This window comes from Trachypithecus francoisi, unplaced genomic scaffold, assembly GCF_009764315.1.
Source record: "Trachypithecus francoisi isolate TF-2019V2 unplaced genomic scaffold, Tfra_2.0 Lachesis_group1, whole genome shotgun sequence".
Lineage (NCBI taxonomy): Eukaryota > Metazoa > Chordata > Mammalia > Primates > Cercopithecidae > Trachypithecus > Trachypithecus francoisi.
The window spans coordinates 106,130,513-106,145,061 of NW_022681454.1; the positions used below are offsets into that span (position 1 = coordinate 106,130,513).

At 44.6% G+C, this 14,549-nt stretch overlaps 1 protein-coding gene across 1 annotated transcript in view; it reads left to right on the forward strand.

Moving 5' to 3' along the window:
- Positions 1-2,425: 2,425 nt before the first annotated feature.
- Positions 2,426-14,549, forward strand: part of MCUB (mitochondrial calcium uniporter dominant negative subunit beta) — a 114,423-nt gene continuing 102,299 nt past the window's right edge. Inside the window, exon 1 of the mRNA XM_033214972.1 lies at positions 2,426-2,694. Within this exon, the coding sequence (XP_033070863.1) occupies positions 2,596-2,694 (99 nt within the window). The 5' untranslated portion in view covers positions 2,426-2,595. The remainder of the gene's footprint in view (positions 2,695-14,549) is intronic.

The window sequence follows — 14,549 nt, forward strand, 5'->3', positions numbered from 1 at the left end:
TCTGTTTCGCAGACGAGGAACCCAAGAGCTGCCAGATGAGGCTCTCTGGTTTTTTTTTTTGAGACATAGTCTTGCTCTGTCGCCCAGGCTGTAGTGCAGTGGGGCGATCTCGGCTCACTGCAACCTTTGCCTCCCAGGTTCAAGCAATTCTCCTCCCTCAGCCTCCCGAGTAGCCGGGACTACAGGCGCGTTCCACCGTGCCGGGCTAACTTTTGTGTTCTTAGTAGAGACAGAGTTTCACCATGTTGGTCAGGCTGGACTTGAACTCCTGACCTTGTGATCCGCCCATCTCGGCCTCCCAAAGTGCGTGCTGGGATGACAGGCGTGAGCCACCGCGCCTGGCCGGCTCTCTGGTTTAATAAAAATTGTGGAAAGAATCTTACCGAGATTCTTCATAAATGTTAATAGGGATTTTTATCAGTTTTAGTTGTAGTTTCCAATTTCTAAAAATGTTTAGGTAATTTTTTACACCTTTCAGAACCTAGCTCATGAGTGTTGAATCAATGCTTTCTCATGTCAATTCTTTGTATAGGCATTCTTTTCAGATCTATTAAACAAAAACCCTTCACAACAACAAAAAACAAAAACAAAAAAATACACGTTTCTTTTACTTGGAGCACTAGCTAATAGGAGGAAAAGATTCAGGTAAGGTAATTTACCTTCCCATATGAACTTAAAGTTTAATGTGTCACTCTCCATCTAGGGCAGCTGTATTTTGAAAGACAGACGCTAAATTAACACAGGTGAATCAGTCTTTAATGGTGATGAAGTTTTTTTTTGTTGTTTTTTTGAGACGGAGTCTCGCTCTGCCGCCCAGGCTGGAGTGCAGTGGCCAGATCTCAGCTCACTGCAAACTCCGCCTCCTGGGTTTACGCCATTCTCCTGCCTCAGCCTCCCGAGTAGCTGGGACTACAGGTGCCCGCCACCTCGCCCGGCTAGTTTTTTGTATTTTTTAGTAGAGACGGGGTTTCACCGTGTTAGCCAGGATGGTCTAGGCCTCCCAAAGTGCTGGGATTACAGGCTTGAGCCACCGCGCCCGTCTAAAGTTTTTTACTATCGTAGAAACTTGCGATTTTTCTCTTTTCAATAAAGAAAGGAGACCGCCAGGAGTGATTTGCCACTTGTTGCGTGTTTGCCAACTTTGATTCATTAACTGAAGCCTCTTGCTGATTCAGGAGATAAAAATGCGGGGTGCCCAGTTAAATTTGAATTCAGTTAAACACCAAATAATTTAGTATATCCCAGATATTTCATTTTTAAAAGAATAAATGTGACCCATGCAATACTTGGGACATACTTATACTAAAACACTATTTGTATCTACAATTCAAGTTTAACTGGGCATCCAATATTTTATCTAACAACCGTACTGTAAGCTAGCTGTGCGAAAGCTTGGTTTAGGTTGCTCTTTTTTTTTTTTTTTTGAGACGGAGTCTGGCTCTGTCTCCCAGGCTGGAGTGCAGTGGCCGGATCTCAGCTCACTGCAAGCTCCGCCTCCCGGGTTTACGCCATTCTCCTGCCTCAGCCTCCGGAGTAGCTGGGACTACAGGCGCCTGCCACTTCGCCCGGCTAGTTTTTTGTATCTTTTAGTAGAGACGGGGTTTCACCGTGTTAGCCAGGATGGTCTCGATCTCCTGACCTTGTGATCCGCCCGTCTCGGCCTCCCAAAGTGCTGGGATTACAGGCTTGAGTAAATGCCTTTGGTTTTTTTTTTTTTTTTTTTCAAAAATAAGTAGTCTCAAAATAAAGTATTCGATTTCCCAGTAATTAGAAGAACTCAATTCCGGTTCCGAAGCTTCTTCAATTAAAAAGGAGCTTCAAAAGAGAAGTCAATTCTGTGAGAGACACTCTCCCAAAAAGCTCGGGTTTGGGCCACTATACCGTGAACTACAAACCTCCACAGGGGTAGGCCCAGGGCTGCCCGCCTGACACCGTGCTCGCCAGTGAGCAGGGGCCCGGCGCCACAGCCCCGGGCAGAGAGAGGCCTTGGAGGTTGCAGAGGTGGGGGGCCTCCGCCGACCTGCTTCGCTCTGTCTTCTCCAAGCTCAGTGGAGAAGACCAACTTCCTGAGCGGCCCTGCCCCCTCCAGATGCTGGACGCTCTTTTCCTGTCATACCCCACTTCTCTCCCCGTGCGGGTTGGATGGAGAAGACGGCGCTCAGAGCACGCAGCGCCGGGAATTAACAGCGAGTTTTAAAATCTGGAGCTCGCAAGGTGTGCGACGCCTGCTGCTGTTCATTCCAGAGGAGCTTCTGCTGGAGGAGGAGGGGGTCCTCGACACCTAAGATGCAGACGGCGGTTCGCTCTCTGGCTCCCGCTCTTTTTTTCTTTTCTTTTCCTTTTTTTTTTTTTTTGGTCAGAGGAAAGAAAACAGCCTTGCGCCCGGATGCGTAGAGAGCCGACAAGTGGAAACAAGGACACACCCTCCCGTGAGCCCGCCCCAGCTGGAGCCGCGGCGCGCTGAGCGAGCAGACTGGGCGGGGAGGCGCGGGGCGGGAGCGCCCACAGCTCGGAGCCGCCAGGCGCTGACGAGGAGCCCGGCTGAGGGAGGATGCGCGGGTGACGCCTGCGGGAGCTGCACGCCCGGGCGGGAGGATGCTCCCGAGGGGCCTCTGGCCGTGGCGCGCGCGGCTGCTGTCGACCCCTGGCACCTGGGGCCCAGCGTGCCCGTGGCCGCTGCCGCCGCCGCCCCAGGTAAGAGCGGGTGCGGGGCCGTGGGGTCCGGAGTAGGCGGGTGCAAAGTTTGCGTTGGACAACTTTGGCGGGAGCAAAAGCCGAGCGGCCGCGCAGTCGACTGCGTTTTGCTAGCTGCCGGGCTCCGCACGCGGGGTGGTCCCAACAGCTGGTGGTCGGGCGGCCGACGTGGGTCACGGAGGCCAGGGCTGAGGTCAAGACTGCGGGCCCGGGGAAGGTGAAGCCGGAGCGCCGCGGCTGGGGGCGCCTCACCCGGCCGAGATGGGGTGTGGGGACCACCAGACTTCGGCCTGGGAGCAGGAGAATAACCTGGGAGGCAGTTTCTGGGCTGCAGCCCCCGGGCAGGAGCAAGTTTCCAAAGCCGCTGCGCCGCGGGGCGGGTTCCCTCTCGGTGATCAGTGGCGGAGCCCCTAAGGAGCCCGAAAACGATGAACCGGGCAGTGACCGTCCCGGGTGTGGACTGTCGCAGAAGAGTGCAATTTCCGTCCTGAAATCTGCGAGCACCTCCCTTTCCCAGAGGGAAGAAAAACTCGCGTTTTGTTCAGACACCCGAGAGACGGGTGAATCATGAGTGTGGGCTGGTGAGTAACAGTTGGCCTGACACCGTTGTATTGTGGTCTGTGGAGAACCGTGGCTTGAAGGAGGAGGAGAGAGTGAATGTGCACCAAAAAAGACAAGAGGGGGAAACTCGGAAACGGAGTTTAACGAGGATTGCGATGGAGCCTGACAGGAGCCCGGGAGCGCAAACTCTGACCCAGATGAGGAAAGACAGCCTTTAAAAAAAGCCTTCAGGGTGTGTGTGATTGGGGAGGGAGCTGTTTTCTGAGTTTTAGTTTGTTCCTCCCCCACGCTGTTAGATTAGTTTCAGATTGTTGAAGGCTTAAAAGCCAAAAGTAAGCAGTGTGATTCTCTTGTCACTTTCATTTCCTGTTATTTTGTTCTTTCTTTCCCCTTCCCCTCCTTTTCCTCCAACTGTCTCAGGGCTTAAGTTTCAATTGATGCAGGGAATATTTAAATGCGTTTTTTTTCCTTTTCATTGAGTTTGTGACCAAAGGATTAAATGCATTTAGAAAATCAATTCCCGGAATGTTTGAAAGAGAATGAGGAAGGCCATGTTGTTACTAAAATGTAAGAAAAGGAGCAAACTCCCTAAAATGTAAAATGGTAGACTTATAAAGTCATTGGGGAGATGGGCTTTTTATACTTTTAAAGATTGTTACTTTTACTGTTAAGTGTTGCATTTCATAGTCAAAGATACACCAAACATTAAAACAACCCAATACAAGGAACCCCTTTCACACACCATTTTAAACACAGATTATTATTTTTTTTTTTTTTGGACAGAGTCTTGCACTGTTACCCAGACTGGAGTATAGTTGCGTGATCTCGGCTCACTGCAACTTCCGCCTCCTGGGTTCAAGCGATTCTCCTACTTCAGCCTCCCCAGTAGCTAGGATTACAGGCGCTTGCCACCACACCCGGCTAATTTTTTTTTTTTTTTTTTTTTTTGAGGCGGAGTCTCGCTCTGTCGCCAGACTGGAGTGCAGTGGCCGGATCTCAGCTCACTGCAAGCTCCGCCTCCGGGTTTAAGCCATTCTCCTGCCTCAGCCTCCCGAGTAGCTGGACTACAGGCGCCCGCCACCTCGCCCGGCTAGTTTTTGTATTTTTTTAGTAGAGACGGGGTTTCACCGTGTTAGCCAGGATGGTCTCGATCTCCTGACCTCGTGATCCGCCCGTCTCGGCCTCCCAAAGTGCTGGGATTACAGGCTTGAGCCACCGCGCCCGGCCGCTAATTTTTATATTTTTAGTAGAGACAGGGTTTCACCATGTTGGCCAGACTGGCTAGTCTCGAACTGCGGACCTTGTGATCCGCCCCCATCGCCCCCCTCAAAGTGCGAGGATTACAAGCGTGAGCCACCATGACCAGCCCCAGGTGTTTTCTATTAAGTCCACTTAATACGTTGAGTAGCATTGTTATGGATCCCGCGCCTGGCTGTTCTTTCTCAAATTATCAACTCCAATCCCTTTTCTCCATATTTCCCATCTGATGCTATCTAGGGTGGTGCCATTGCATACCTCAGCAGGAATGTAGATACCCTTTTAAAAGAATATGGTGCCATCCGGCTTATTAGGCCTAATAACAGGGAAACAGTAGTTAGGAATCATCGTAAGAAGCCTTATGTTTGAATGTTTCTAACTTGCAAATTTTTGTTTTAAGCCAACTGTCCAGCTATAAAGACAATTTTCAGAACTTGAGAAGTGGAAATGCTGCTCCTTTAGATGCAGCTTTTAAATTTTACCATGAGGAAACCGATAGAAATATTCTGGCTCTTTAGGAGTTTTAGCTAGGACTACTAAACCATTTTCTGCTAATCAAATTACCTGGCTATCGGGACATTTTCCATTCTAAGGTTTCACTCTTTCGTGGTTTTCCCACTTGTTATGAAATGTCCTGTGGCTAAAGGCAAGTATTATTTCTATATATTTTTCCCATAAACATTCAGACCCCTAGAGCCTGTGAAGCAGATAGAAAAACTCGTTTGTGACCTGACAGCTCATAAAATCTTAGCTTGCAAGGACTTGTCATAAGCAGTATTTCAAATAAGTGTTCCCAACTATAATTGGTCTTTCTGAAGTCTTTCACACTTCTATGAGTGTGCCTTATAGGAGCATTTAATAACTTTGAAAAATACACAATTCTCATCCTTCATATTGTATGTGAGCAATTGTCTGCTAGTGTTTTCTGGGTGAGGGGAAAAAAAACAGTTTGTTGACATGGATATACAGAATTGTTTTTTAAAGAATACATTTAGTCTGAAGTGTAGTAGAGCAAGAACATATTGTATTATCTTTGGGCAAGGCATGGCCTAGTGGCCATAATCGCGTTCCGGTGGCAGCATCTCTGCTTGTCAGCACTCTAGCTGAGTGGTTGTCAGGGCAATCCATGGCTCCTGCTGATGTTTCTGTGCACAAGGACTCAGCTTTGAGTATTTGTGGTGCTTGGTGAATTACATCTAAACAGAAAGCCCTTGCTTAAATGTGCCTTTCTTAATTTGGGTTTTCTGCTACTTAGATTGAGAAACTCCCTGATACGATTTCATGTCCCCAGTACAGCATTTGAGTCCCTTCATAAGCTATGTTTAAAAAATTTTTACATCAAGCACTTTGCAAAGCAGCTTAAGTATCGAGTGTGCTTTTTTTAACTTCTAGAAATAACTTCAAGGCCCTCTCCTGAGGAGAGCAATTGGTTGTGTGTTGGCGATTGTATTTACACTATGGAAAAGACATTGATGCTTTTATCTCAAAGTAATGCTAGACCAGTTTGTCTATTAAATATTAAATATTACCACCTTTGCAGCACTTAAGTATTAGTGTTTTTTTTTTTTTTTTTTTAGATTTTGCTTTTTTGTTATTATGATTAAATGTTATTAGTGCTGTTTTACAGCAAATTCTAAGCTAGGAAATCATTTGTGTCTTGGCAGAAAGATATTTGTTGAATGAGGTACCTGTGAAACTAAGGTAGAAAACCTCAAGCTAAATATTGATTAGTCTAACTAACATCTGCTATGTAAACTAAATGCGTTTGGGTCATGGAATAGAAGTGAGCAACTAATTTGGTTGGTGTTAGGCTAGCAATGCGACACGTGAATGCCTGCCAACCTGGCCCTGCCACCACTTAGCCCTGTGAACTTAGCCGAAATCATTCAGTATATTTGGGCCTGTTTTGTCACCTTCTCAAAACAAAGAGATATGTCTAACTGATCTTAAAAGTCCCTTTTCATCCCTAAAATTGCCATTTTGTTGTTTTACCAGGGGAATATAAATATACCATTGAACAAAGTATTGTCAATGTTAGAATAGTCTTAATGATTGAAAAATTATCTTTTATGATCTTAGGCAGTCAATAGAGTGGTAGTTTTACTTAGTGGTTGTAATAACTGTTTTTCCTCTCTTTTTTTTTTTTTTTTTGAGATGGAGTCTTGGTCTGTCGCCCAGGCTGGAGTGCAGTGGCACGATCTCGGCTCACTGCAAGCTCCACCTCCCGGGTTCACACCAGTCTCCTGCCTCAGCCTCCCCGAGTAGCTGGGACTACAGGCGCCTGCCACCTCGCCCAGCTAATTTTTTGTATTTTGAGTAGAGACGGGGTTTCACCGTGTTAGCCAAGATGGTCTCGATCTCCTGACCTCGTGATCTGCCCTCCTCAGCCTCCCAAAGTGCTGGGATTACAGGTGTGAGCCACCATGCCTGGCCACTGTTTTTCCTTTCAAAAGAAATTGAAACTTGGCTGGGCACAGTGGCTCACGCCTGTAATCCCAGCACTTTGGGTGGCCAAGGCAGGAGGATCACTTGAGCCCACAGGGTTGAGACCAGCCTGAGCAACATAGCGAGACCTTGTCTCTACAAAAACAAACGAGCAAACAAACAAAAAACACAAAAAATTAGCCAACTGGCTAATTTTTGGTGTGGTGTGTACCTGCCTGTAGTCCCAGCTACTTTAGGAGGCTGAGGTGGAAGGATCGCTTGAACCCATGAGGTTGAGGCTGCAGTGAACTGTGTTACACCATTGTACTTCAGCCTGGGCAACAAGAGCATGACCTTGTCTCAAAAAAAAAAAAGAAAATGTATTTGATGGGGTTCGCATATCATAATGAATTAGAGTAAGTCTGTCTCTAATGCTGCATTCTGTTATCAATGTTTTTATCTGTGAAATCTTTCTTATTCAGGATTATCTTCAGAACCCTAAAACCATTACATAATAGACATTTTAGGTTATCCTACAAGTTATCAACCGTTAGGTAATGAGCAAAACAGCATTATCTCAGCCATATTCTAGAAGAATCTTTTTTTATCCCATTTACTTTAACAGTATTAATTTTCCTTGTTTTTTAAACACATACCAGCTCTCTGTTCTCTGAGCTGTATATTTAATTTGTAGCATAGGATCCTTCACCCCCATGTTTTCACTGAATTTTCCACATTGGCATATACCTTTTAAAAAAGAGGTTGATGAAACACGGTAGTCAGTTAAAAGGTACCCATTAAGAGGACCCATGGAAGAAATTGCTGTCTGGTCTTAGTATTGGAATAGTTGGGTTTCTCCAGAGCAGATGCAGGGTATATTATACAGACAGTGAAGAGTATAGGCAGTGGTGTTGTTATGTGATGGCTGTCAGAACGCTGAGGATCAGATTTTTGACCCACCTCTAACAAATGTGAAAGACCTATACCATGCATGTTATGTATTTACAGTACTCATAGTTTCATCTTCTCTGCCTTCATTTTCCTCTAGTCATCACCCATTTTTCCAGAAGCATCTTTGAATGGGAAAAAAATAATGCATAAATAAGATTTTAAATAAAAATCAACTCTTTAATATTTGAACAAATATATTCTAAGTAGTTCATTGTAGAAGTGTGGCAGACCAGTCTCTTTCTTGTTCACTTTGTCTTTTTGCTGTTTTGCCCATCGAAGGTGCTCAATACATATTGATTGTGTTGCATGGCGTTGCTGTAAGAATCTAATTTTGATGCTATAGTTCTCTCTTAAAGAAAGGTGGTAGTACTGAAGTTACTCACTCTCCTCACTTATGGAAATAGATTCCTCTTTTCTTCCTGCTGCCCTCGCCTGCTCTAAATCTTCCTATTTCCTTGCTACCTCATCCCCACCTGAGTTTAAATATAGTTTGCATCAACTACCAAGCCCTATAAATCCATTTGCTCTGAGAGTTTCCTGTTTCATAAACTTCCATAATTTTTACCTTAATTACAGGTTCACCACAAGTATTGCAGACCAGGTTTGTATTTTGGTAGCTCTTTAGGGAATAGATTTCTGTTCAGGATTCACAATATTGATGAGAAATGATCTATGAAATCTACATGATAAACAAGGTCTATTGAAGATAATTTTTTTTTAATAGATTTGAGGGCAAGAAATAGGGAACAGTGAAAGAGAGGCAAGATACGGGGCTAGACTTGAAATGCATATAGCTGGCCGGGCGCAGTGTCTTATGCCTGTAATCCCAGCACTTTGGGACAAAGGCCAAGGTGGGTAGATCACGCCGTCAGGAGATCGAGACCGTCTCGGCCGACATGGTGAAACCAAACCCGGTCTCTACTAAAATACAAAAAATTAACCAGCCCCCATCGTGGCGTGTGCCTGTAATCCTAGCTACTTGGGAGGCGGAGACAGGGGAATCGCTTGAACCCAGGAGGCGGAGGTTGCAGCGAGCTGAGATTGCACCACTGCACTCCAGCCTGGCGACAGAGCAAGACTCTGTATCAAAAAAAAAAAAAAAAAAAAAGCATATAGCCTGTAAGCAGAAATAAGAAATGACATAAAACATTGACCCTCATATCAAGAAACTGACAGGTTCACAAAGCTTTGTTGTGGTAAACTTTAGAGAGGAAAATCTTGAAGGCTGGCGAGGGTCACCCCACAAATACGAGTTCTTCCTGAGGATCTTATGATATTTACTAGATTGAGTAGATGATTAGGTCTGGTTTTTTCCTTTACTTTTATTTTTTTTAAGAAGTGCTGTGGGCCAGGCGTGGTGGCTCACGCCTGTAATCCCAGCATTTGGGAGGCCGAGGCAGGCGGATCATGAGGTCAGGAGTTCAAGACCAGCCTGACCAATATGGTGAAACCCCATCTCTACTAAAAAATACAAAAAATTAGTTGAGTGCGGTGGCAGGCACCTGTAATCCGAGCTACTCGGGAGGCTGAGGCAGGAGAATTGGTTGAAAAGTAGATGGCTTTTTTGAGACATGAGGCAGAGGTTGCAGTGAGCCAAGATGGTCCCATTGCACTGCTGCCTGGGCGACAGAGCGAGACTCTGTCCCAAAAAAAAAAAAAAAGTACTGTGGACACAGGTGGTATTATATTCAACTGCATATGTAACTGTTTATAATGAATGCATTGCCCAAATCACATTTCTGGAACCTAAAGATGAATTTGCTTATTTTCTTGCAAGCTCCGCCTCCCGGGTTTACGCCATTCTCCTGCCTCAGCGTCCCGAGTAGCTGGGACTACAGGCGCCAGCCACCTCGCCCGGCTAGTTTTTTGTATTTTTTAGTAGAGACGGGGTGTCTTCGTGTTAGCCAGGATGGTCTCAATCTCCTGACCTCGTGATCCGCCCGTCTCGGCCTCCCAAAGTGCTGGGATTAACAGGCTTGAGCCACCGCGCCTGGCCGAATTTGCTTATTTTCAACCTCTTGGGCATCACAGTAAATAATGAATGCCCTGTTCCTGTGCTGAGGAAGGAAGAAGGCATTATTCTTTTTGATAAGTCCTTCTTGTTTTTTCTCTGACTCTGCATGGTACTGTATGTATTCCTGTGGGGCTCTCTCCTTTGTTAGACATTTTGTTTGTTTTTGGAGATCAAAACTGTCTTGGCCAACATGGTGAAACCAAACCTGGTCTCTACTAAATTGCAAAAAATTAGCCGGCCTTGGTGGCGGGATTATAGGCACGGTAGTGCCTCTCTCTCCCTTTACCCCTCTTCTTCACCCTCCTGACGTCTACTCTTTTTTCAAGGCTGAATTTCAGTAGCCAACCCCCACCTCCCACTGACCCCTCTTCAGTTTTCATGAGGTCTCTTCAGATCTCTGCAGGCAGATTCAATTATACTTTGTTTTTCAGCACCACAATACTTACAGAACTTACATCGTTTGACCACACGTTATAGTTAGTTGTGCTTGTATGACTTTCCCACCTGGACTCAGCAATCTGTGGTCAGAACTGTTTCTTCTCCATCTGTGATCATCTCTGCCCTGGCACAGTAGGTACATAACAAATGAATGAATGGATAGATGACAAAGAACAAAATAGTATATAAAGTTCCTTAATGATGTGTTCTGTTCAGGTTTTATCTTTGCAATTTCCTCTTCTCCACTTAATCTAGGGGGAAAACCTGAAGCATTCTTGTCTACTTTTTGTGATATGAGCTTTGAATAATTGAAGATTTTTTAACAGTTAACAAAAAGAACCTTTATACATATTACATTTTCTATTAAAAGTTAACAGTAGTCTTTTTTTTTTTTTTTTGAGATGGAGTCTCACTCTGTCTCCTAGACTGGAGTGCAGTGGTGCGATCTCGGCTCACTGCAAGCTCCGCCTCCCGGGTTCACGCCATTCTCCTGCCTCAGCCTCCCGAGTAGCTGGGACTACAGGTACCCGCCACCTCACCTGGCGAATTTTTTGTATTTTTGGTAGAGGCGGGGTTTCACCGTGTTAACCGTGTTAGCCACGATGGTCTTGATCTCCTGACCTCGTGATCCACCTGCCTCGGCCTCCCAAAGTGCTGGGATTACAGGCCTGAGCCACTGCATATGGCTGTGAACAGGAGTCTCAAATCATATTTTGATTAATTGTTTTATTTCAGATATACTTTCATATCAGGATTTTTAAAGGGCATAATTTTTTTTTTTTTTTTGAGACAGAGTCTTGCTCTGTTGCCCAGGCTGGAGTGCAGTGGCCGGATCTCAGCTCACTGCAAGCTCCGCCTCCCGGGTTCCCGCCATTCTCCTGTCTCAGCCTCCCGAGTAGCTGGGACTACAGGCGCCAGCCACCTCGCCCGGCTAGTTTTTTGTATTTTTTATTAGAGACGGGATTTCACCGTGTTAGCCAGGATGGTCTCGATCTCCTGACCTCGTGATCCACCCGTCTCGGCCTCCCAAAGTGCTGGGATTACAGGCTTGAGCCACCGCGCCCGGCCAAGGGCATAATTAACAAATTTTAACAAAACGTAAATTCTTGAAGGACTGCCTGGAATATAAGTATTTTCTTGGCTAGCTTTTTTTTTTTTTTTTTTTGAGATGGAGTCTCACTCTGTAGCCCAGGCTGGAGTGCAGTGATGCAATCTTGGCTCACTGCAACCTCTCCCTCCTGGGTTCAAGTGATTCTCCTGCGTCAGCCTCCCAAGTAGCTGGGATTACAGGTTCCCGCCACCACGCCTGGCTAATTTTTGTATTTTTAGTAGAGATGGGGTTTCCCCATGTTGGCCAGGCTGGTCTCGAACCCTTGACCTCAGGTGATTGGCCTGCCTTGGCCTCCCAAAGTGCTGGGATTAAAGGTGTGAGCCACCGCTACTGGCCAGGTCTCTGTGTTACAGCAGCTCTGCCTGTGCCTTATCTTGTTCAGTGGCTGATCAGCCAACCAAAAGTTTCTAGATAGATTGAGACATTGTGAGATGAATGCTGTTGGAGGCTGTCAGGAAGCAATACTACAGAAGCTCCAAGAATGCTTATCCATGGTCAAACCTGAAATAGAAGAGGAGATGTAATGCACGTTACAGAGCATAGCATTTTGTCTCATGCTCTCTTGGCCTGCCACTCGCCCGTACTATTTCTGGTTAAAAATCCAGCTTTAACATCACTGCTTCCATAAGTAGAGCCTTTCCTGATTACCTAGATGAAAATCATCTTTCCTTCTTCTATCTCCATATAGTGTTTATTCTTTTTACTGCTCATTTGGTACTTCTGTACTCCCTTGTATTAGGGCTTTTTGTGTATTGAGCTTACCAGCGTGCCTGCATCCCCCCATGTACCTTCTCTGTACATTGTAACCTCGATCAAGTCCTGTATCTTTTATATCTTTGGGCATGTATATCTTCGTATTTCTTATTCTGCTAAAACAGGTACTTGTCCTAGTGTTAAACTAATGAGGTATAAGGAGATAGCTGTCATTGTCTTTATGAGAAATGATGTTGGTCTATATCAGTGGTTGGTAAACTTTTCCTATAAAGGTCCAAATAGTAAACATTTTCACTGTTGGTGGCCTTTGGCCTCTGTCCGAACTACTCAACTTTGCCATTGTAGTGCAAAAGCAGCTATAAATAGTACATAAATGAATAAGCATGGTTGTGTTCCAATAAACTTTATTTTCAGAAATGGTCACAGACAAGATTTGGCCCATAGGCTGTAGTTTTGGCCAGCCTCTGGTCTATAGACTCAATATCAAGATTTTGGAAGTACTAATACAGATGTTATGCTAGAGGACTAATTTAGATGTAACAATCCCGTATATGTGTAGTGGGATGAGATAAGTGAGTACATTAATAAGGACCAATCATGAAGTCATGATTATTGTACATGGAGCTGGAATAACAGGAATGGACACAATGGAAAAACAGGAGGAATGTAAAGATACGTAGAGCTTTCAGCAGTTTTCTGTGTTAGCCTTATACCTAACCATGAGGCCACAATGCCTGGCAAGTATGAGAGAAGGAAGAGAATGGGAATACTAGGACTAAGATGTGGAAGGAATTGCTGTCTGAAGTCAAGGGAAGAATCAGAGTCAGTAGTGAGTTGCATTTCCTGTGGGAGAAGTGACATGATGGGTGAAAAGGAAAAGGCTTGGGTAAGGAAAGTTCAAGGCAGTGCATTGGCACAGGTGTTTATTCCAATAGGTTTATTTCTCTTTGGAATCATTAAACCATGGGTATCTTTCATCTAGCCCAATATTAGAACTTAGTATATATATGTTTTTCCTTCTTTTTCCTTCCTCAAACTATTTTTTAAGAAACAAATTTTGTATATCTTTCTTGTTCAGAGTAAGCTGTGCTACTGAAACGAAGGACCCAATGATTAAACCTTATTTATTTATTTATTTATTTGAGACTGAGTCTCACTCTGTCACCCAGGCTGGGGTGCAGTGGTGCAATCTTGGCTCACTGCAACCTCTGCCTCCCAGGTTCAAGCAAATTTCCTGTCTCAACTTCCTGAGTAGCTGGGACTAAGGCACATACCACCCCGCCCAGCTAATTTTTGTATTTTTAGTAGAGACGGGGTTTCACCATATTGGTTGCCCTGGTCTCCAACTCTTGACCTCGGGTGATCCACCTGCCTTGGCCTCCCAAAGTGCAGGGATTGCAGGCATGAGTCACCACGCGCAGCTATTGTTAAAGCCAGTTTTTTCCCTCTTAGGAAATGGTTCTGTGATGAATTCTACAGGTCAAACTCCACACAGTCATTCAGGGACCTAAGCTGACCTGTTCCTTGTCATCTTCTACATGTGACTTCCAAAAGCAAAAGTGCACAGAGGATGTTTGAGTCTTGCAAGATGTTATGGCCTAGGCCTGGAGTGTTACATATCTGGTGTTCATGTTCCATTGAACATTTTATTGAATATGTCACATGGCCACATTTAGCTTCAAGAAGGCTGAGGTATGTAGTCCTGGCCAGGAAACCACATTCTAGCTATAACTTCATTACTGTGGGAAAAGGAAGAATGGATTCTAGCACATGTTTAGCTATATCTGCCACAGTCCCCTTGTCCAGAAACAGGGTAGTTTTGTTTTGGGGGTCACTGAATTTCCAAGACACTATTGAGCCTCACTTATAAGTGTTCCTCAGCAATAGATATTTACGAGGAAACTTTATTTCCCTCTGAAAAACATAAAAAGTAATTTGAGCTAGAACAGGAACATCTGACACCTTATTGGGTTCATTATAAGCTGCCCTCCAGGCTGTACCATAATAGAAAAGGATATAGTCTTGTACACTTATACACTAAGGAAGAGAGAGAAATACATTATAATGGTTAAATTAGAATTTGAGGCCAGAACTGAAGTTTATGCAATAACATCTGATAAGGAAGAAAATAAATATAGCTGAGAAAAGATGCTGACGACATGGTTTTAGGGAGGACTTACTTTAGAGAAATTCTGATGATTGATAGTTAAATGAACAATAATAAAAGTTATTAGAAGTATTATGCATATCTGGTATGTTTTAGTAGCATTTTATAGACAAGCTTGTTATAAATATGTTCTAAAAACAGGAAATCTTAGATATTTAGGATAGTTGAAAGATGTTAGCTAACTGTATCTTAGAATAAAATGTGTCTTAGTATATAAT